A 23,077-nucleotide genomic window follows, 5' to 3' on the forward strand; every position below is an offset into this window, starting at 1 on the left:
AATGGATGCAGTGAAGCGTAACAGAAAATAATGTCGAGGTGCGAAAAGATCAATTGGTCAGATGGCCAAAGGATGACGACCACTTACACAACTGCACTTTGCTGCGGTTGCGGAAATAAACACATTCCATCGCGATGTAGCATTTTGAGATGAGATCTTGGCGAGATCACGCTGCAAGATGATTTATGCCCATACCCTCAGACCTCACCCTAGGAGATGAGCTCGTAAGGGTTCCCCACATTGTTCATTCCGCGGCACATATTCGCAATGGGTCAGTCAGAGGGCAGCGTGTAGTGGGAGTTGCGGCGATTTGGGAACGTGATTGTATTTACAGTCCGTTGGGCCAAGGAAAGATATGAAGCGTCATTACGTAAACAAAGAGAAATTTACGCGCCATGCGAATACCAAGTAGACACGGAGTTCCTTCAATCTCGGGGCGATGGGCCGTCTCAAAGTTGAAATAACTGTCTCATACGATTACCTTGGTTTTATTATTTGTTTTATTCGGAGTTATTAGCTGGCGGTGTCGGCTCTATCATTGCACAATTAACACATTGTCTGAGACAACCGATCGATTCGAGCGCTGTTAGCTGTTGTCGTAAGTGTATATGTAGGGATTTTGGCTCGTCGGGCATCGGAAGTTTTCATATGGTGGGTTCCAGCTTTTTCGTTTCTTTCCATATGGTTCCAGCATGTTGCTCCAAAGCGCCGCCGCTGCTCGTCTGGAACGAAAACACCAATTTTGTTAACAATCAATCATTCTCGCCGCTGCGAACGCTTTACAACTTACGCATGGCCCTTCTGACTCAGGTGAAAGCAATCATAAGATAACAAGGTGTAATCGACACCGTTTGCTTTGTTCAACTGCAATTGAATAAGTAAAGCATTGGTAATAAAATGTGTTACAATTTCAATTAGTGTGTGCTGTAGAAAGACAATTGACTTACGGTCAGTTGTTTCGTCCAAGGTTGGTTAACTACAGCGAACTCATCGAGTCCTCGAAACTCGTCAAGCATTGGCACCTCTTCTTCTACCTTTTTGTACTGTTGCTGTATCCGAGCCCATCTGTGTCAAATTAACCGAAACTCGTCAACCATTCAATACGATGATCATAACCCTTATACTCACCTAGCTCGAGAATTGCTTGTCGCGTTATGGATAGGACCTACCCAACATGGGCACTCTCCGTGGTGTAGAATCCAGCAAATGGTCGGTTTTCCCGGCAGGGACACAACCTTCTCCACGTCCGGTATCGACACTATGTTGACGAATGTCCGCGGTAGATTATCCCTCAGATAGCGGAGCGTCGTCAGCAGATTCCGTCGATGCTGCCTGGGCAGAGATTCGGGATTTTTCATCGTGCAAACGTACGCGCAAATGTCGTTCCCGCCGATGGTTATAGTAAGAATTTTCCAGTCCTTTTTGAAGTTAACCCGCCGGTCCGATCGGATCCGAGTGACCATCTGTCGGGCCATATGGGGGAGTTCCTTCGAAATGGCACCGATCTCCGCATTGTTAAACTGCGAGTCCCAGTGGAAACTGTAGGAGTCGCTGTAGGAGTAACCTACTAACTGCGGAAAGTGTGCATATTTTCATTTTAGGTGTTATTTTTAAGTTCATCTATAGTGATGCATACCTTAGGATTAAATACTTTTAAGATATTAGGAAGTGTGGTGGCGTTACGCCAATTCCACTGACCACCGATGCACCACGATAGTCCACGGTTTTCCGTGTACAACTCCAGGAAGCTGGTGGCGGATGCCCCACTGGCTGTGATCACAGAGTCTCCTATCGCTGCTATCACGTTGATGTCACCTGGAATGTAGCAACACTGGTTGTTATCACTGGTATTCGTTATTGAGGATTGTTAAAATAATATTCCATTTGTAATATTAATCAGAAGCGGTATGCGGAAAATAATATCAACATTTCTTCAAAGACTGCGATGCTTCAAGCATCCCAGCACTTTGTTCGACCGAAAGATAGTGGGCATTCGAAAACCCTGAAACCTGAGAAAATTCAAAGGGAACGCAAATAATGAGAAACATTTCCCAAAAATATGAGAAAAGAATTCGAGATAGGTGATCGAAGATACTGTGCAGAAATTTAAGGGTGGAATAAAAAATCGAGCAATCTATAAACTGGTAAACTTTGATATAACGTACATTTCACTTTCAAAATTGTACGTTGTATCGAAGCATAATCAAGTACTCACAAACGTAGTCTATAATACATTATTGTGTTGCTGTTTTAGTAAAGTTAATGAATAACTTCAATCAGAAGACGAAGCCAGCCTTTCTCACGATGTTTCCCTTCGTACTGTTGATTAAAGCTTGATTCATTTGGAATCCGGAATCACAAAACTAGCAGTATTTCGGGATTAATTGAAGGTACAAAACTTGTTATAGCATCACAATACAGACAATTCATTGTTCTATCAGAAAAAAAATATTGAAAAAAGTTTTCCTTTACACTTTGGAATTGTATACGTTATATCGAGGTAAAATGTATATCGAGTGACGTTATATCGAGGGTACGTTATAACGAGGGTACGTTATATAGAAGTTTCCCTGTATAGGGTTGGGGAAAAAGAAATGTCGTATTTCTGATCGAAATTTGACGCTTTTTATAACATACACAAAATTATCCAATTTATGTCAAACATGCGCCGTTTTGTTCGCAAGCTTGTTGCCATTTAGAAGGCAACGTCATTATCCCCCTCTTATGAAACCCCCCTCCTTATTTGCAAAAGACTCAGACAGCCAGTTTTCGCAAGCCTCATTTGAGGCCAACTTACCCAGGTAACTATAAGCATTAACTTTTAGCTCTATCGTAGCACTAATTCAACATCTCTAATGCCAAATGGCAGTATATCTGATTTTTTATGCTTATAGGCCTTATATTAACATTATTAATGCATATACACATTAATTAAAATAAGCATTAATGAAGGTCATATATGCACATTACAAGCATTAAGATAAAACATATGAAAATAACCATTAATGAAAGCCCTATATACGTAATTAGTGCTCTCATATAATGCTTATAAGCATTAGGATAAAACATTCATGCATTCAGCATTAGATATCTGGATGCAAGTGTTTGTCTCAAAATGAACATAACATGGATATTTTAGGCCAAAAATATGCTTCCAAGCCGGTCAACAAAACCCGCTCATACATGATCTTTCTGAGCAGGTACCTGAGCGGTTGTTTTAATATGACTTTTTCCAAATAATTCATCTATGTCAACAGTGGTCCAGATAGCAAAGGCACAACAGAGGAACACACATGTTGCAAAAGTACCCCGGTTCGAAATCATAAGCTAATTTTCATATAATAATTATTTCTCATTCCAAACAGTGTGCCGTAGATCTAAATAAAGAAGAATACTGTTATAACCAGTCTTCCGAAAAACACTCACACATGTCCACGCGATGTGAAAATTAAATGTTTTTGTTTGAATTCAAACATGATTCCCGCTAGTGTTGAGTGTCTATCCCCAACACGAACAATGATACACAATTATAAACATGTGAAAACAAACACGATGTTTATAATTCAAGAACATCATGTACAAACATATCACCCGATATCGCAGTATTCATTGCTTTCGTTTCGTTTCTTTTCATACACGGAAAGAAATGATTCATCCCAAAACATTTCTTCGTAGAATACTTTTTCACAGAAACGAACTTGAAATTTAGTTCGCATTACAAAAATTGCACGAACTAAGAGGCTATAAGTTCATGCACCAAAATATATATTTTTATTAAGGCTCATATGGCGTCAGCCTAACGGGGCCGGGAGCTCAATATTTTGATAATGTTTGCTTACAACTATGTTAGTAATATGTAACCGATTACTCGCGGTTGGCTCGAGGTTAGTATTACAAGTGTTCTCATAATTGGGATGTTGCAGTCTTCAGTGCTCTGTACGTGTGCCCGACATGGGATACTTCCTATTGGGATGCAGCTGACCGTTAATCAGCAACGACCCCCTAGTCTGCACCCCATATCTAGCGTGGTGCGTCTTTTTCAACTCGAGGAATCCAGGATAGAATGATCACTAGCCGGCGCAATAATCAGCTCGTGTAGAGTTGTCATGAGTGGTACAACCTTTGGCTCTTGTTGAATCATCAGTGGACTGCACAACCTTCGGCCCGTGTATCTGTAAAGAGTGTGTGTATGTATTGCCGCGACTAAGTAAAAGTTTATAGATCGTTCATGCACATTTTGCAAGTCTGATTAAATAATCCTTGGTTTCGTTCAAAGAAAACATTCTCTGAATAGAAAGAAGCTTTCTATTTTTTTTGCGTGCATGTTGGCAATTAAAGTCTGGGGAGCCGACTGCATAGCGGGCGACGTCGTACAAATGCTGACCAAAAAAATAAATACCCAAAAACTAACTTTAGATGCAAACTTCAGCGGCACACAGCAGAACCAGCAGAGAAATTTCAGCGGCTAAAACACACCATTAATTTCTCGATGTTATCACAAACTGAATGAAGGAAAAAACTAAAAGCTACACTTACACTGCACTACATATGCTATGTGTGCATGCGATTGCATCATCCTTTCTTCTCATCTTCTCCGCTCGTTTTATAGCTCGGGTCGCGATCGTCGCGAACAAGCAGTATTGGCCATTTGTATTCAAAGCCAAAATTGTTGCTCCCGTGGTCGAGTGGTTAGCGCCGTGGTCGAGTGGTTGAATAATACAATTTTAGTACTTGTTCAAATAGCTAATAATAGCGAATGTTACACGAATTCAATATATAGATTGATGCGTGCACTAAATAATGATATCAAATGTGAAAAACTCTCATATCAATCGATGTTTATTTTGTTCAGAACAGAAAAAGAGGTTTATTTTATTTGCCCAATATTTTTGATGAAGCACCCATTGTCATGAAAGGAAAGCATTTTTTCCATGTCAACATACCAACACACCACGCGTTGAGTGGTGATGGTGTGGTGTCCGATTCGCTTCTTCTACTCTACGCACTGCCGGTGCTTGGGGTGAAAATGCAAGAGAAACTGTACACCATGTTCGAACATCATGGGAAACATTGGGATTAAACATCGTATGTCCAAACATATCATGAATACAAACATGTTACATTTTCTAACATAGGTACGAAAAAATCATGTTTGTACTCAAACACAAAACTGTGAACAGCAGCGTGGACATGTTCATTCCGGACGCAGTGTTTTTTGTGAAACATGGAAGACTGGTTATAACCTCAATAAACAACTTGCAATAATCTGCAATAAATCTGTGTGGGTGGTGGGTCCATGAAATGTATATGATTTTTTTTTGTTTTCTGTCGATTGATTTCAATGGCTTTTTCCTAGAAAAAAACGGAAGAAAAACATCTTGACGTTTTTATGGAATCATATTTAAGCATGAATGATGCTTATTTAAGGCTGCCATCACAAGTGATGTTTTCAGATAGCCATAAGTAAGCTTTAGTAATGCTTATTTAAAGCTGTAACTCAAGCATTAAAAGAGCCCCATATTTCGCCTTTTTAGCATTATATCCACCCTATATTGGTTTATAGCGCTTGATAAGCATTTATTCAGTATTCTATATGTGGATTCAGTGCTTATTTAAGACCATTTTTAAGTGCTTACTGGTTACCTGGGTAGTATCACCAAGAGCGTTTTGCATGGACCGGAAGAGATGATAATCACTTGGAGCCAGGTCCGGACTATACGGTGGGTGCAATAGGATATCCCATCCGAGCTCCCGTAGGTTCTGGCGGGTCATCAAAGATGTGTGAGGTCGAGCGTTGTCCTGGTGGAAAACAACACCAATCCTATTGATCATTTCTGGCCGCTTCTGATCAATCGCCTGCTTCAAACGGTCAAGCTGCCCACAGTAGAGAACCGAGTTGAGGGTCTGGCCATAGTTGAGCAGCTCATAGTGGATGATTCCCTTCTAAGCCCACCAAACACACAGCAAAACCTTTCTGGCCGTCAATCCGGGCTCGGCGATGGTTTGGGCCGTCTCACCGCGCTTCGACCACGACTTTTTTCGCTTTAGGTTGTCGTACGTGATCCCCATTTCATCATCATTCACCATCTTCTTCAAAAATGAGTCGAGTTCGTTCCGTTTCAGCAGTGCATCGTAGGCGTTGATTTTTATGGTCTATACCAGTGTTGAAAAAAATCGTCTTCGCTAATCTCAAATGCACAGATTTTCGGGCTAGGTTGCATCGAAAACCTATATATTCCTAACGAAAATCAAAATGACAGATCCAGACACCCAGTGAATATGAGCAAATGAACTTTTGTTCTTCAATATGTTTTGATGTTTATTTTTCCACCCAGTGTAATTTTTATCTTGATTATTCAAGATGTCATAATTGAATTTCATTTCAGCCAAATGAATATCAGCTGTTGTTTACTTTTAACCTGAGGCAGTCGTGTGCGGTTGGTTTTTATTTATGCCGTTTTTACCGTCTCGCCAAACAAAATCATGCGCGATTTCTTGCAAAGTTCGTTTCATCGAACTCTGTCGTTTTGTTCTCTAAATGGTCCAGCCTGGCTAATTTTTTTATTTTTGAATTTTGACTCAAAATCAATGCCAAAACGAATATCGTTTCGAATGTGATGAATATCAATTTGTTGCTTTTGATATTCCAAATATAAATAACAGCGAAGTTATGAATCCCACTCAATGCCGCATTCATTCATTATAGCAAATTTGTTCATTCATCAACGGTATGAACAAAATGAACTCGTTTGTTATTGCCATCAATATAATGAGGGCAGTATGTTTCAAGCTGAAAAAAGCCATTTCCACTGAAATAAAATCATAATCGTTACTCGTGAATATTTGTTGATATTTTAAGACACTGCACTATGGTCCAGGAGGTGAATTTAAGTGGAAATTAGCATCTAGAGCTCGACAGTGATTCTCTAGACAAAAACTGTCTTCGACAAAGTTGTTACATATAATAGAGCGCTCATTTTTATGTTATCAAAAATAGGGTGACCAAAATTTACGATGAAATAAAAAATCTAACTTTCTTATCTTTATAGATAGAGGTAAACATAGTTCGACAATATTGTAGATCTGGTTATTTTAAGTAAATTTGTGGAACAATATTTTTTTCTATCTCTTCAAATAACCGATATAACGCTTTTTCTCTAGGTTGAGTTAGGGTTACCATGAAAAAAAAGGTTTTTTTGCTCTTACTTTTATATGTAAAATTCTACACCAAAACTGTCTTTGAATGATCTTTAGAGCTTTCCAATCCACGCATTTTAAGGTGCATAACTTGTATGTATCTTAATGCTACTCAAAGTTATTGATGTTTTCCCCCCGAAAACACGACCTTTTCATTTGCTTTTTGGGGCAAACATAATAAAAAAATTATTGATAGCATTTTAAAGAACACATTTGACTCTACATAAGGTGAAACTTTCAAAAGAGTGTTATGTTTTGTATTTGAGTAAATTAAATTTGAAATTATGAAGTTTTGCATATAAATGAACAAGTTGCAATTTTTAAATGCATATAGTAAGCGTAAACTTTAAAGCAGCATCACTTCAGTTCAGTCTTATAGCCACTCAACATGGAGGTTCAAAGAAGACACATTGCTGATTTCCTTTTTCGGTGGACGAAATATAGAAGACGTTATACAATTATTACGAGAAAAAATTCTGACTATTTTCTTTTTCTACAATAAAATATATTTATTGTATAAAAAGAAAAGCGGGGACCGACAAATTATCAAATGCTTCCTGAATAGAAACCGTATGAAGAACAACTCGGGGCTCGACGTGTTATTTTTTAGTAATATATTGACATTTTTTACTGGCGATTAGTTGATTGATGACATTATTTTACCAAACTTTTGTTGTTCCTATTGTTTTATTCAAATTTATTTTTTTTTTATATATCCAGTTCATTTAATTGTAAGGCTCAATCGCATGAGCTTTGCGGAGCCGCTAATTCAAGGTTTGTTTATACAAAGTTTCAACTAATTTCTATGTTTAGTAGGATTCGACCGAATACTCGCGGTTTACTCGAGGTTAAAAGGGTAACATTTTTGTGGGACGGGTCAGGTTAGGGATATGGATATGAGGTATCGTTGTCTCAACCGAGAGTTGCCGCACGCACTGTAGCATTCTGCATAATGACCAGTGATAGCATCTGGTGTTCGACTATCTGTCGAGGGTGGGCGACGGTGAGATGGGGGGACAAGACAAACAAACTAATAACGAAAAAGAAAAATACAAAAGCATTAAATACTTATACTAGACCGTTTCACAAACATATAGATCAACTGCATATAGCAAATGTCGCGAGTTCCCAACACGTCTCTAACAGGAACATAGGGTTGTCTTCCTTGGACCTCAAGGGCATTCAAAAGGTACTCTCTGGCTGCGTAATTATCCGTACATTGCCAAACTGTCATCAAACTGTCAACTGTCATTGTCATCGTAACCGTTTCCACACCGACAGACGTTGCTTTGAACAAGATTTATTCTGTGGAGATGCACATCTAGCGAGTAGTGGTTGGACATAAGTCTACTCATTACACGAATGAAGTCACGACTTACGTCCAAACCTTTGAACCACGCTCTCGAAGAAACCTTTGGAATAATTGAATATAACCACCGCCCAAGACTTCCAGTGTCCCAATCGGTTTGCCAACTCAAGAGGGAACTCTGACGCAGTAATTGGAAAAATTCATCGTATGAAATCTGTCTATCAAACAATTCGCCTTCCTGGGCACCCACCTTTGCGAGAGTGTCCGCCTTCTCATTGCCAGGAATTGAGCAATGAGAGGGGACCCAAACAAAAGTTAACTTATAAGATCTTTCGATCAGTGCACTCATCTGCTGTCTCACTTTTGTGAGAAAATAAGATGGGTGCCTACTAGTTTTCATCGACTGGAGAGCCTCAAGCGAACTGAGACTATCCGAGAAAATGAAGTAATGGTCTGCAGGCTTGTTGGAGATCATCCCCAATGCGAAGTCGATTGCTGCCAGCTCAGCAACATAAACGGAACAAGGTTCCTGCAGTTTACGGAAGGCGCTTGAATTTTCATTGAAAACACCGAAGCCAGTGGATCCATTGAGGCGAGACCCATCAGTGAAGTATCTTTTCATGCAATTGACTTTTTGGTACTTTCGGTTAAAAATACGGGGAATGAAAGTTGGTCGAAGCTGATCTGAAATCCCAAGTATTGCTTGTTTCATCGACAGATCGTATTCAATTGAGGAACTGCTGATGGTGAAGTGAGCACGGTCTGGAGTAAACAATGGAAGACAAATATCTGATGAAGTATAGTGATGATAAATTCTCATAAACCGAGATTGTATATTTAGATGAAGCATTTTTTCAAAGTTTTCAATCACAAGTGTGTTCGTGACACCGCATTTCACCAGTATTCTGAGAGAAAGTTCCCAGAATCGGTTCTGTAGAGGAGTTACTCTTGCCAGAACCTCGAGACTCATGTTATGCGTTGAGTGCATACAGCCGAGAGCTATACGCAGACAATGATATTGAATTCGTTCCAATTTTAGAAGGTGACTTTTAGCTGCTGAGAGAAAGCAGAAAGAGCCATACTCCAGAATAGATAGAATAGTTGTTTTATAAAGCGTTATGAGATCTCCCGGATGAGCTCCCCACCACGTGCCGCAAATCGAGCGGAGAAAATTGACTCTTTTGACGTAGGATTACGTCTTTCGGGAACATATTGGGGTACAAATTGAAAATCGAAAATCGAGTACATCGTGAAAATTGTCCAATTTCAAACGCTTATTGCTCAGTCATTTCATGAAGGATTGATGAAATTTTTGCGTCAATCGATTTCGGCACTCCATAACAATTTTTTATATTGAAGAAAAAACTATATGTCATAAAATTAACTATCGAACAATTGAAAAATCTCAACCCCTATCCTAACGGAAATACCCACTTCTGATTGGTCGAAATTGACGACACATGCGGCAGGTCCCTAACAAAGACATCAAAACCAAGCTGCCTGGGGGAAATCGGCATTGCAAATATATGCAAGTCGGGGGCATTTATGTCTTGCAAGTAAGGTAAATTTGGACCTTTAATGTTAGTTGCTTCGTGAAATTTCAGATCAATGACCGATCGTGTATTGTGAAAAATTTATCACAAGTGTAAGTGTAAAATTGTATATGGTAGCAGTTGTGTTAAAAATGACATGATATATGACACGATTTATTTCAATTTTCATAAATATAATCCGAGGTGTGTTCCCGCTCGAGAACGAGAACCCAAGCAAAATTTATATGGCGAGAATAATTGGAAAAGCGAAGAAATTCTAGAAAAAAGATTCCCCATATGATCTAAATATAGTCTTAGGTGTTGTTAGTCCAATTAAAATTTACATTGGATTTTTTTTTTTTTTTTTATTGATATTAGAGACCCGTTCCACTATATGTTATTTGGGTCTTTTAAGTCTAAATATTACAATTCAGTTAATTTACAATTCATATTTTCGTATCATATTTCTGTATAAATTCCAATTTTCCTCAGAAACTCCATGATGCTTTTGATTCGATCCTCTCCATCTGCTAGAGCTGCTCGCATATTTGCTCGTAATCCCGTACTCCTACGTTCGTATTCTAAACCAGGACACTCAACTATAATGTGCTTTACGGTCAATCGTCCACTACACCACCGACAATCCGGAGCATCTGTCCTGTCGAGCAAGTACTGATGTGTAAGTAGCGTGTAACCTATACGCAATCGAGTAAGCATCACATTTTCTTTTCTTGTCTCTGCTGTCACTGTAAAGGGTAAAACCGTATTTTTAACTTCTCTCAGCTTGTTCTCCCTCACAGCATCCCATTCTGCCTGCCATCTCCAAGTGATTCTTCTCTTTATATGGGTTTTAACTTCCCGAATATCAACCGCAATGGATCTGTCGACTGTATGGTTCAGTGACGCTTTCGCCTCTTGGTCAGCAAGTTCGTTGCCTGGTATACCAATATGACTCGGTATCCAGCAAAACGTGACATCTTTCCCATTATCGAAACATGTATTGTAAAGTGTTTCCATGCAGTCTCTCCATTTCGTCTCTATTCTGTAGCTTCCGAGCGAAGTTATTACACTGAGCGAATCTGTGCAAATAAGGTACGCTCCAGTCCCCTCTTTATTCTTTACTCGTAGTAAAGCCTCTTTAGCTGCTTCGCTTTCCGCTGCATAAATGCTCGCAATATCCACCATTCTTCTGCGTACCACCGTATTTCTATCGATAATGCTAAATCCGCTTCTTTCTTCACGTTTAGACCCGTCCGTGTATAAAGTTTCATGATTTCGATATCTCGTCGATTTTCTTAGAAGAAATCGTTGTAGTAATGATGCTGGTAAATCATTCATGCGACTAACATTCAATAAAGATGTATCAACCTTGATCAATCGTCTCTCCCAGGGAGAGCTACTTGGATGGGAGAAATGATATATACTAGGAAGCAAGATTTGCAATTTTCCCAAAATATTCGTTCCTCGCTCTTCAGTAGTACCGGATCCTGTGAATTGTGGTGATCCCCAAAGTTCTCCGGAACTGGAATCCATGTCTGATAAATAGTACCGATCAGAACTTTCCACGAAATCTTCTGAGTCAATTGCTGTACGTTCTGCTTCTTTCCTTGCCTTAATTTTTGCTGTTTACATTGGATTGAATAAACACTCAGAAAGTAAAAATTATAAAATAACATTACCTTTTCCATTTCAAATATGTTTTCTCCATATTAAAGTAACATGTTTTTACTGATGAGAAAAAATAATAATTTTGTTCGGCATTGGTAATTATCTTATATTGGTGAGTTTTTTTTTATTTCATCCACAGGAGCATCTCGTCTAGGATCACAAAGGGCGGTTTTCGTCATATCTCGTTCTACTTCGGTGTCTTTTATATGATACGCACCATCCAACGACTGTTTACCATCCTTCTGTCATCATCACTCGGTAAACACTGGTGGAGACAACACCAACAACCCAACAACCAAACAAAACGGCAATTTTCAGGGCCACCAACTCATTATCAAAGAGTTTAACGATGTAATTCTTCAAACATATTCAAAATCAACAGATAGCCAAACGGAATCCTACGTCAACTATGCAATCGTGTCTCAGACACAACCCTCCTGTGAATTTTCTGACATTTTTGCTTCAAGTACGTAATGTGGGTATTCCAAGTGCATTTTGAATCAAACCAGACACCAAGGTACTTGAAGGTCAATGATTGGGTAATGTTTCTGCCCAATAGCTTAAGTTGCTGGGGACCGCTTTCGAGTAAACACTACCAGTTCTGTTTTCTGCGGCGAGAATTCTATCCCTAAGTTCCTTGCCCAAGAAGACAAGTTATCTAGGGAATTTTGCAATGGTCTTTGCAAGTTTTCGGTATGGGGACCGCTGACGGAAACCACACCATCATCTGCAAGTTGTCTTAGCGTGCATTGTTCTACCAAACAACTGTCAATATCTTTCACATAAAAATTATAAAGAAGGGGGCTGAGACATGAGCCTTGGGGTAGACCCATATAACTATTTCTGGAAGTTGTCAGCTGTCCGAGGGTGAAGTTCATTTGCTTTTCTGACAACAAATTGTACAAGAAGTTATTCAAAATTCCAGGAAGTCCACATCTGTTCAGATTGTCTGACAGAATTTCTATGGACACTGAATCAAAAGCTCCCTTAATATCCAAGAATACTGAAGCCAGTTCCTCCTTGTGCGCAAAGGCCAGTTGAATATCTGCGAAACCCAAATTGTGTACTTGATAGCAAATTATTTGTCTCGATCCATTGATCGAGTCTTCGAAGGATCATTTTCTCCAGCAATTTTCTAATGCACGAGAGCATAGCAATCGGACGGTATGAGTTATGGTCAGACGCTGGTTTGCCAGGCTTTTGAATTGCTATCACTTTGACCTGTCTCCATTCGGGTGGCACAATATTGTTTTCTAGTAGGGTATTGAATAAGTCTAGCAAGCGTCTTTTCGCGATATCGGGAAGATTTTTTAGAAGAACGAATTTAATCATATCGCTTCCGGGTGAAGAGTTGTTCGATGAAAGAAGAGCCATAGAAAATTCCAGTATTGAGAATGGTCTGTCCAGAGGTCCACCGCTCGGAGACGTTTCTCGAAGAATATGTTGGGCTGGAACTGAGTCTGGACAGACCTTTTTAGCGAAATCGAATATCCATCGATTGGAGTATTCTTCACTCTCGTTGGTAGATGAGCGGTTACGCATGTTGCGAGCTACCCTCCACAAGGTGCGTATTGAGGTTTCACGAGAAAGACCTTCGATGAAATTGCGCCAGTAACCGCGTTTTTTTGCTTTAACTAATTGTTTCAGCTGTATTTCAAGCTTTGAATATTCCTCGAAGTGTGTGGATGTTCCATGTCTGCGAAAAGCTTTGAAAGCATCAGATTTTTTCAAATACAATTTTGTGCATTCATCGTCCCAGCCAGGAGTGGCTGGTTTTCTTTTAAATGAAGCACATGGAACTTTTCTTTTTTGTGCTTCCAGTGAGCTTTTATACAATAAATCGACGAAGAATCGATATTCTTCTAATGGTGGAAGTATATCTATTGATTCGACACCGATTGTTACCGCCGTTGCAAATTTTTGCCAGTCGATGTTCCTTGTTAGATCAAATGGAACTCGAGATGGTTCAGTGGATTGCGGGCTACACTTGATTGATATATTGATTGGCAAGTGATCGCTACCATGGGGATCATTGATGACCTTCCACTGACAATCTAATGATAGCGAGTTTGAGCACAAAGATAGATCGAGTCGGCTTTCCCGAGCCGGAGGTTTTGCAATTCGTGTCACTTCACCAGTGTTCAAGATAGTCAAGTTGAAATCGTCACATAAATCGTAAAAAATAGCCGCCCTAGTGTCATCATAAAGATCGCCCCACCCAGTACCATGGGAGTTCATGTCACCCAAAATTAGAAGTCTAGTTTAGGCACTAGACTACGGCAGTTCCATTGTAGCACATTGATCATATCTTCTACTACGTTAGATGAATTATCCATCGAAAGATATGATTGATTGAATACATTTTTCCACTGTTTGAGTGCAAGAATCCTCACTATGTTTATCGCCACATTTGCCGCAACGAAATTTGTTGCCGCAGTGGCTAACCGAGTGTCCCAACTTTTTACATTTGGTACAATTATAAACCCGCGGTACAAACAGGCGCACTGGGAAAAAAACATTTTCTACTTTCACATAGTTTGGGAGAATAGAACCTGCGAAAGTAACTCGAAAAGAGTGCGAGGGCTTATAAACTTTTTTATTTTCTTCCAAAGATGCTGAATGCAGTTTTCTAACATCCAGGATCTTTACAAGATCTCCAATCATCGAGTTTTTGAAGGAACCCGACGCTTTTTTTAGTTCATCGACACTCAGACTCGCGTCGGTTACTACGCCTTCTATCTCCACTTCTCGAGAGGGGATGTAGATGTGATACTCCCTGTTAAAAACTTCGTGGTCAACAATCTTGTTGGCCACATCAAAAGTCGGTGCTTCTACACGCAGTTTGTCCGGTCTCTCTTTATGTATCGAGGCGCCCTTATAATTACGCAGCAAATCTCTTGAAATATCAAGAGTTCTCAAAGCTTTTTCCTTGGGCCGAAAGAAAACAACCCATGGTGCCTTCGAGGACTGTTTTTTTTTTTTTATTATAGTGATTTTCAACACATTTCGGCTAGTTCGTCACTTTTACTTCCATTTTTGGAAGAATGTCGGGAGTGAGAATTGAACTCGTGATCTCTGCGTGAGAGGTATGGATGTTACCACTACGCCAGATCGCCTCCACCATTCGAGGACTGTTGATAATAACGCGTCCGCGCAACATTGGCATCAGCAGATGTCATAACGGTTGCACAAACGGTGCGCAACCGCCTATGAAAACTAAAAAAAACTCGCACGCACACACACAACTCATACGCACACACTCGCGCAAAAACTCAACTTAAAACTAAAGACTAAAAACTAACTTAAACTAAAAACTAGCTCAAATCAAAAATCTTCTTGAAAAAAACAATAATTTCGTAAAAAAAAATATATAAATAAATAAAAACTCAATAAAAAAATTTAGTCTGATGAGTTCGAACAACTTGAACAACCCTATTCAGGGAGCTATACAAAGCTGCACGCTACGGTATAAGCACAATAGCGAGACGGCAAAAACTATTCTATTGTACTTCTCTGTTTGATGTTTGGTGAAGATACAAATGTGTTGGCACTTAACTTGTCACCAATGGGCGAAAGAAAAAAAACAACAACCAAAAATCACTTTGGCGGAGGGGGAAAAAAACTTTCCAGCTTCGATATTGTAGCGGAGGACGGACAATGTGTGTCCGCCTCTTGCAAATAATCGACGAGGAATCCAAAATTTATTTTTATAATCTATGTATATATATTAACCTGGTTTAGTTGTTATAATGGAAATTAAATTCATAGTAATAAATAAAAATCATACAAATAAAAAACTACAAAATCAAATGCTTAGCATTTTCCGGAATCAGAATATCGGAATACTCTGGTGTTTGCCTATTACTAAGAGATAATACTGGATCCGAAGCTGTTGCGAAGCCCAGTTCTTCAGCAGAAATTTTTTTTTTCACAACCACAAACACAAAGGCATCTTCTTCTATTTATACCAATAAAAAAGTATCGCCGAATTGATAGGAGCAGAACTCGAGGAACGAATTGTCCCATTTAGGGCTGTCTTTATTCTATCATATTTTCTGAAGTGGTGGTTGTGCAAGTGATTGAAAACCTTGAACCAGAATTGTGTCTGTAAATAATCTGATATTATAATTATGAGTTTCGTTAGAAATACTAGGAATTTTTATAGTAAAAGGTAAATTCAACGGGGTCGATTAGAATATCAATCAATGAACAGCTCTGCGATTGGACCCATGAACTTGCTCATAATCGACCTATAAAACTGAAAACAAATATATTGACTTTGCGAGTAGAAAATTATGATTTTTAACGGGTGTTAAATAAAAAATGGGAATTTTTTCAATCACACATAAAAAAATATTGTTTTTCCATCGATTTCAGTATATTTTTATTAATAACATAATGTATTTTCTTCAAAAAAATGTCAGTGAATGTTTGAGTAAGGGCCGTGGTCTGCTGTTCGACGCAACTTTGTCGCGATGCTCTCACAAGAACGTTGTACGGCACGTACGTCCATTTTCCGGATACAATTCCGGATTCTTGTAGTCAGTTGCTTCGTGTCCTTGGTCCTCCAATTGTTTTTATACACTAGGGCACTGAGTGAGCCAAAGAAATCCTCTATTGGGCGGCACTGGGGCAAGTTTGTTGGGTTACGATCTTTCGGCACGAACGGTATCTTTTTCTCCTCAAGATACGCCAGCGTCTTCGTCGTAATGGGAAGACGCCTTGTCCGGCCAGAAGACGTACTTCCCATCCGCGTGATGCTCGTTCAGGAACGGCAGCAGGATTTTATCGAGGCACTCTTCTCGATAGATTTGTTGGTTGATTGCCAGACCGCTCGGCCCCGGTCGGAAATGGCGATGTACAACATAACGTTTTTTTCATACTTGTGCTTGAACTTGTATTTCACTTCTGGCGGTGTGAATGACTTGTCGCTGGAGCAGTAATTATCATTTCCTGCAATATGCGTTTTGGACAGCGGAAAATAGCTTTCGTCGTCCAGAACGAAAGACGTCCCGCGGTATTTTTTGGTCATCCATCGACACTGTGATTTAACCGTCTCAATCTGCTCCTCCGTGTACTCCGGCGACCTCGTCTTCTTCCTGCAGACGATTCCTTCTATCTTGAGGGTCCGATGGATCAATACGTGGGAGCAGCCATATTTCCGACCGGCGTCACGCAGGCTGGTTTCGTCCTTGTTGTCAAACAGCTTCTTTAACGATGTCTTCCTCTGCTTCGTCATTATCGTCACCGGACGACCACTTCCGACCTTCCGCTCTACGTTCAGGGAACCCAGGATACGATATACCGTACTGACAGGTACATTTTCTTCCTTAAAATGTGCCACCGTGAACTTTTTTCCTTGCTGGAAATGAGTTTCGTAGAACCGTACAATGCGTTCGCGGAGCACGTGCTGTTTCGACGCCATCTTTGCTTTGACTAAATTCAAACTAGCAAAACCAAACACGCCTACTGTTTCTAGGGAGCCCAAAGAGCAATTTTCTTGGAGAAATAAAATTTTACGCTCTTTATTTGAGTTACTGAAAGGTATTGAAAAAATTCTCATTTTTTATTTAACACCCGTTATTAGTTCGCGTGATAGAGAGATACTTACAGATTGTATTCATATAAATTCGACATAAATCGGTTCTGTAGAACTTGAGATATCGTGTGAACCAGCAACTAGTTTCGAGAATAACGCGTTTCAAATTAATTATTATTGCCACACTACATTAGATATCGCATCACAGAAATGGCTATAACTCGGTAAAAAAAATGAGATTTTCAAAAAGTTCTCTGTAAGGAAACATATTCCTTACAGAGAACTTTTTGAAAATCTCATTTTTTTTACCGAGTTATAGCCATTTCTGTGATGCGATATCTAATGTAGTGTGGCAATAATAATTAATTTGAAACGCCTAAATCACAGAAAAATAAAAAAAATCATTTTTGTTTCAAATTTCTAGACTAGAATGCTACCATAAACATAGAAGTACACATTTGAAGTAGAATCTCATCAGTTGCTAGATGGTGATAGAAATTCTACAGATACTAAAATGGGGAAAGGGGATTTTTAAGTGTCAGTGGGTTCCAGAATTTGTTTTGTGGAACACTGAAATGCTCCTAATTTTGACGGCTTTTTGTCCATGCATTTTTTTTGGCAATTTTTCATCTTTATTTCTCGATATCTCAGGTATAGTACTTATTACAGTCTTGAAATTTTGAACTTTTCTTAGTTAGAGTGTCTACTTTCTGTAGGAAATATAGAAAAACAGATCGGTGACAGTCACTTCTCCGATTTTTGGCCACCTAAAAAGCCACAGTGCACTAGTTGCTGCTCCGGCATGTTCTGAGCATCAACCAAGTGTGGCGGAAAAATGTGCTCGTCCATCTGCAACTTTGATCTTCCCAGGGGAGACAAAGGGTCTGTGTGGCGGAACTTTAAGATCATCTGTAGTGGAAAACCAGATCGTTTAGTAATTGTTGATATGGCTGTGGATTTTGCTGCTTGATCAACAGATCCCCATGCGCCTGCTCCTTGATCTTATCGATTTACGTTTGGGAGAGCATATTGTTGAGTACAATCGCTCTATGCCGTCTATGTCCGTCGCAAAAGTGCACATGAGTTCAAATCATATTTTCTGTATCAAACATTTATTCCATGTAACGGAGAAACATGTTATTTGCAAGTGATTGAAAAATCTAGAATGAGAATTGTGTCTGAAAATAATCTGTTATTATAATGACGAGTTTTGGTAGAAGTACTAGGAATTTTATAGTTAATAATTTTGGGCGGAACGAAGTTTGCCGGGCCAGCTAGTAGCACATATTTTAAATGAGAAAACAACACACTAAAACACATTGTTTGGTAAATACTTATCTGAATTTCACACAAAAATTAAATAAATCTTGTTCGTCTTCCATAATCTTAGAAGTTATACATTTTCTGTACATAATTTCACATTACAGCTTTTTCAAGTAAAAATAATTTGAAAAATGATATGAGAAAAATAGGGATCGAGCGAGAATGTTTTTTCGTCATGTGATTGAACTTATTTCATTTAAAACTTCTTTTCTTCTGTTCCCTTCGTTCATAGAATTTTAGATGAAAGTGATGATCATTACTCCTAAATCAAATTAAATTATTATTTTGGAGTCTAAATTTACAATGACGTTGCATATGTAATGAGTCGGAAGAATGAAAAATAGTTATTTGAATGTCAATGGAAAGCAATGCTCCAGGCGGCCGGGTTCGGGATTTGAGAAAGAGTACTTGTTGGTATTATTAAATGGAGACTCGGCTCGAATATTGAAAGATTTTGGGAACGACCAAGGAGTTACTGAAGCAACTATTTTTCCAAACGTTCACACGCAACGGGGTCGATCTTTAAAAGAAAGAAACTAAGTATTACATGAATTGTTTAAAAGTGTCGTTCACAAACGTTCCGATATCACGGCAAAAAAAAGAGTTCAATGTGGCGTTTTGTGACTGCCACTGAAGAGTGAATTTACCACGACAATCCCTACCCCAAGAAATCAGAACTCGAAAAACTATCAATGACGTAGTTCAAAAGAAACATCCACGTTTATATGGTAACGCTTTTTATAGTTTGGAATCAGTAAAGTGTAACAGAAAATGCTTTCATTGAAATCATAACTTTCCGACAGTGAATTTTTCTCTGCTTTTTCGGGCAAATACTCAAAATTCTAATATTCCTAGACTGTTGAGAATTATCCTTCCCCTTGAGAGAAGAGATAACTCTCATCTCATATATATACCCCGAGATCCCTAATAAAGTAGAGTGTGTATTGATAACTTGAACTGTGAAGACGTGTTTCCACACGACCTGTTCACTGTTTGGGAACACATCTCGGCGGGAGCAAAAGCTCTCCCTACTTTCATGTATTTGCAATGCCGATTTCCCCTAGGCAGCTTGGTTTTGATGTCTCTGTTAGGGAACCGCCGCATGTGTCGTCAGTTTCGACCAATCAGAAGTGGGTATTTCCGTTATAATAGGGGTTGAGATTTTTCAATTGTTTGATAGTTAGTTTAATGATATATATTATTTTATTCAATATAAAAATTGTTATGGAGTGCCGAAATCGATTGACGCAAAAATTTCATCAATCCATCATGAAATGACTGAGCAATAAGCGTTTGAAATTGGACAATTTTCGCGATGTGCTCGATTCTCGATTTACAATTTGTACCCCAATATGTTCCCGAAAGACGTAATCCAACGTCAAAATTCGCTCTCATTGATTTGTGAGGAGGCTATCAACAACTCATTGTCTCTGAATACACAAAAAAGCTCTTAGTTATCAATACCCATAAAGGTTTGTATGCTTATCGCAGGTTACCATTTGAAGTCAAACCGGCAGCTTCTATTTTTCAATCAGTCATGGATATAATTTTACAGGGTATTTCGAACGTACAAACTTATATATATAGACAATATCCTCATTTGGGCCGAGTCGGATGAGGAGTTACTAGATGTCATCAAAATTGTGTTAGGAAGGTTAGCGCAATTCAATGTCAAAATAAATGCCGAGAAATCATTCGCTATCCAACTCTTGACGAGTGAAGTTCAGTGTCGGTATTGTGCGTTGCCACTTTTGCTATTGTGCTATTGGTACGAGTGAATCGTGTACGAGTGAAGGTCATTGCTGTCCGCTTTCGACCTGACCTTTTGTTAAGTGGAACGAAGGAACAAAGGAACCAGCGCTCTTGCAGCGAGCCGGATTGCGGCTGTTGAACTGATTCGGCATAACGGGATCGACATCGCGTGACTGTCGCAAACGGGATTCATCACCACGTGGCTCCGTAAGCTATTCTTGCGCTATTGTGTTGTCTCCGTAGCGCGTAGCCTCTGTCTCTCCCTGATTAGGGCAGTAGAGCGCATTATTGGAACAACTTTTATATTAAGGTACACATATTTATTATTAATATTATTATTCAATTCATTTGTTCATTGTTTAATATTATTATCAATTATTATCATTTTTTTTTGCTATTTTTTTTGAGATTATTGTTAAAATCAATAATAAATTAAAAATAAGACAGAAATCTTTGTAAAATGAAGTATAGTGGAGGATCTCCAGAGATGGAGATCTCCGATAATGAATCTCATACAATATTTGGGAAAAAACATAAACGAGTCCCTCATAAGGAAGATAATTCTTCTGGGGACGAATCCGCTCATCCTACCAAGCCCCCCTCTAAGAAAATTGCAAGCCTCCCTTCTCAACCCACTGTTACTTCCACTCCCCCTCTCCCATCATCGATTTCGCTTCCCCATTCTGATGCTTCCGATCCAACCCAATCCTCGTCCTCGTCCTCATCCTCATCCTCATCCTCATCCTCATCCTCGTCCTCGTCCTCGTCCTCGTCCTCGTCTTCCCCCTCTGTTGTCTCCGCTCCACGTGTCAGAGTTTATCCAGAAGATGCACCTGGAACTGGCCCGTGGGTTGTTTTCCTCCGGCCAAAACCGAAAGGAAAAAACCTTAACGTGATTCAGATCATGAAAGATCCGGCCAGATACACTTCTGTATCTGAAATTCGCAGGGTTAGACCGAACAAATTGCGAGTTGTCGTGAATGACCGGAAACACGCAAACGAGATTGTTGCTGATCAACATTTCACTCTCGAATATCGAACATTTATACCCTCCCATAACGTAAAAATTGAGGGGGTGATAACTGAAACGGGTCTGACGAGCGAACAAATAAAAGCAGAAGGAAAAGGCAAGTTCAAGAAGCTCCCCTCAATGGAAGTGAAAATCTTGGACTGTCGCCAACTCGGGAAACTTTCCCATGATGGGGACTAAACTAAATTTACGCCGTCCGACTCGTTTCGAGTCACCTTTGCTGGTGCCGCCCTCCCTGACTACGTTATGGTGGACAAATTGAGACTACCTGTGCGACTCTTCGTGCCAAAGCCCATGACTTGCAACAAATGCAAGTCAGTTGGTCACACTTCGGATTATTGTGCCAACAAGGAGCGCTGTGCCACTTGCGGAGAGCAACATGAGGGGAAATCCTGCAGTGCGACTGAGCATAAATGTCCATATTGCGGGGGATCCCCACACGAGCTCTCAGTTTGTGAAACTTACAAGAGTCGCTGAATCCCCGGCGCAAAAATGTGACCACTCCCAAAGTTCAAGAACAAGTCCCACCGGTGATACCCCCTGTTGACTTGCCTAAAAAATCGAGTGCAGCGGACAAGCAAAACCAGGTTCCTCCTCCAGAAAGGGCAGTACAAACCACAAAAGCTGTGTTGGGGAAACTAATCAATGAGAACGATTCTTCTTCATCTTTTCAGATCGACAATGAAATCAACAAATTTTTGCACCATCATCGCCAATCTCCAACGACAGAAGATAAAATTATACCATATGAACGCATTTTCAAATTTATACCTCGTACAGAATTTTCAGGAATGAGGAGAAAAAAGGACACGTTCAGTGGAAAAGATAGTGATGAGAGCTCCAGAAAACAATTTGCAATTAATAGTAAAGTTATTCACACTTATAAATGCAATAATAGAACATATAGTTTAGAAGGAGTTATAGTGAAACAAAATTCATCCACCACATATCTAGTAGACATAAACGGAGACGTTCGCAAAGCTCATATAAACCAATTGAAACGAGTCCCACAACAACCATTTGTATTGAAAAATTCCGTAGACTCCAATTCAGCTGCAGAACAGGTTCCAGAGGAAGAGCATAAAAACCAAAAAGAAGTAAATATGAAGAAAGGGCGAAAAGGTTTTGTATTCAAGAAAACTCCTAAGCTAATAACGGGTCTGGCATTACGCAGATCTACTAGAATTAAAAAACAGAAGCATAGAAGCCTTAATGAAGGACAGCTATTCAAGAAGAAAAAGCATAAGATCTAATGAATGAATATTATTGTACCTGTCTTGCATGTATTTTTATTTCATAATAACGAGATGAATTTTGTTGAACTTAATTTTATGGCGAGTCAAAACTTGGTTGAACTGAGATAAATTGTTATTGGAATAAGTAAAAAAACATAAAATTATACGAATTATTGAAGAATTTATTTAAATGGGGAAATGAGAGAAGAGATAACTCTCATCTCATATATATATATATATATATATATATATATATATATATATATATATATATATATATATATATATATATATATATATATATATATATATATATATATATATATATATATATATATATATATATATATATATATATATATATATATATATATATATATATATATATCCCGAGATCCCTAATAAAGTAGAGTATGTATTGATAACTTGAACTGTGAAGACGTGTTTCCACACGACCTGTTCGAACGACTTCAAATGACTAGTTCCCCTCGG

The 23,077-nt window shown here is 39.1% G+C and overlaps 1 protein-coding gene across 15 annotated transcripts in view; it reads right to left on the minus strand.

The window, feature by feature from the left end:
• Nucleotides 1–502: 502 nt before the first annotated feature.
• LOC129769529 (phospholipase B1, membrane-associated-like) overlaps nucleotides 503–23,077 on the minus strand; it is a 68,456-nt gene continuing 45,881 nt past the window's right edge. For all 15 annotated transcript variants that reach the window (XM_055771859.1, XM_055771872.1, XM_055771866.1 and 12 more), the window contains 5 exons: nucleotides 1,637–1,815; nucleotides 1,129–1,571; nucleotides 948–1,065; nucleotides 791–864; nucleotides 503–722 (listed from right to left, as the gene is read on the minus strand). In XM_055771859.1, the coding sequence (XP_055627834.1) occupies nucleotides 587–722; nucleotides 791–864; nucleotides 948–1,065; nucleotides 1,129–1,571; nucleotides 1,637–1,815 (950 nt within the window). In that variant the 3' untranslated portion in view covers nucleotides 503–586. The remainder of the gene's footprint in view (nucleotides 723–790; nucleotides 865–947; nucleotides 1,066–1,128; nucleotides 1,572–1,636; nucleotides 1,816–23,077) is intronic.

This window comes from Toxorhynchites rutilus, chromosome 2, assembly GCF_029784135.1.
Source record: "Toxorhynchites rutilus septentrionalis strain SRP chromosome 2, ASM2978413v1, whole genome shotgun sequence".
Classification (NCBI taxonomy): domain Eukaryota; kingdom Metazoa; phylum Arthropoda; class Insecta; order Diptera; family Culicidae; genus Toxorhynchites; species Toxorhynchites rutilus.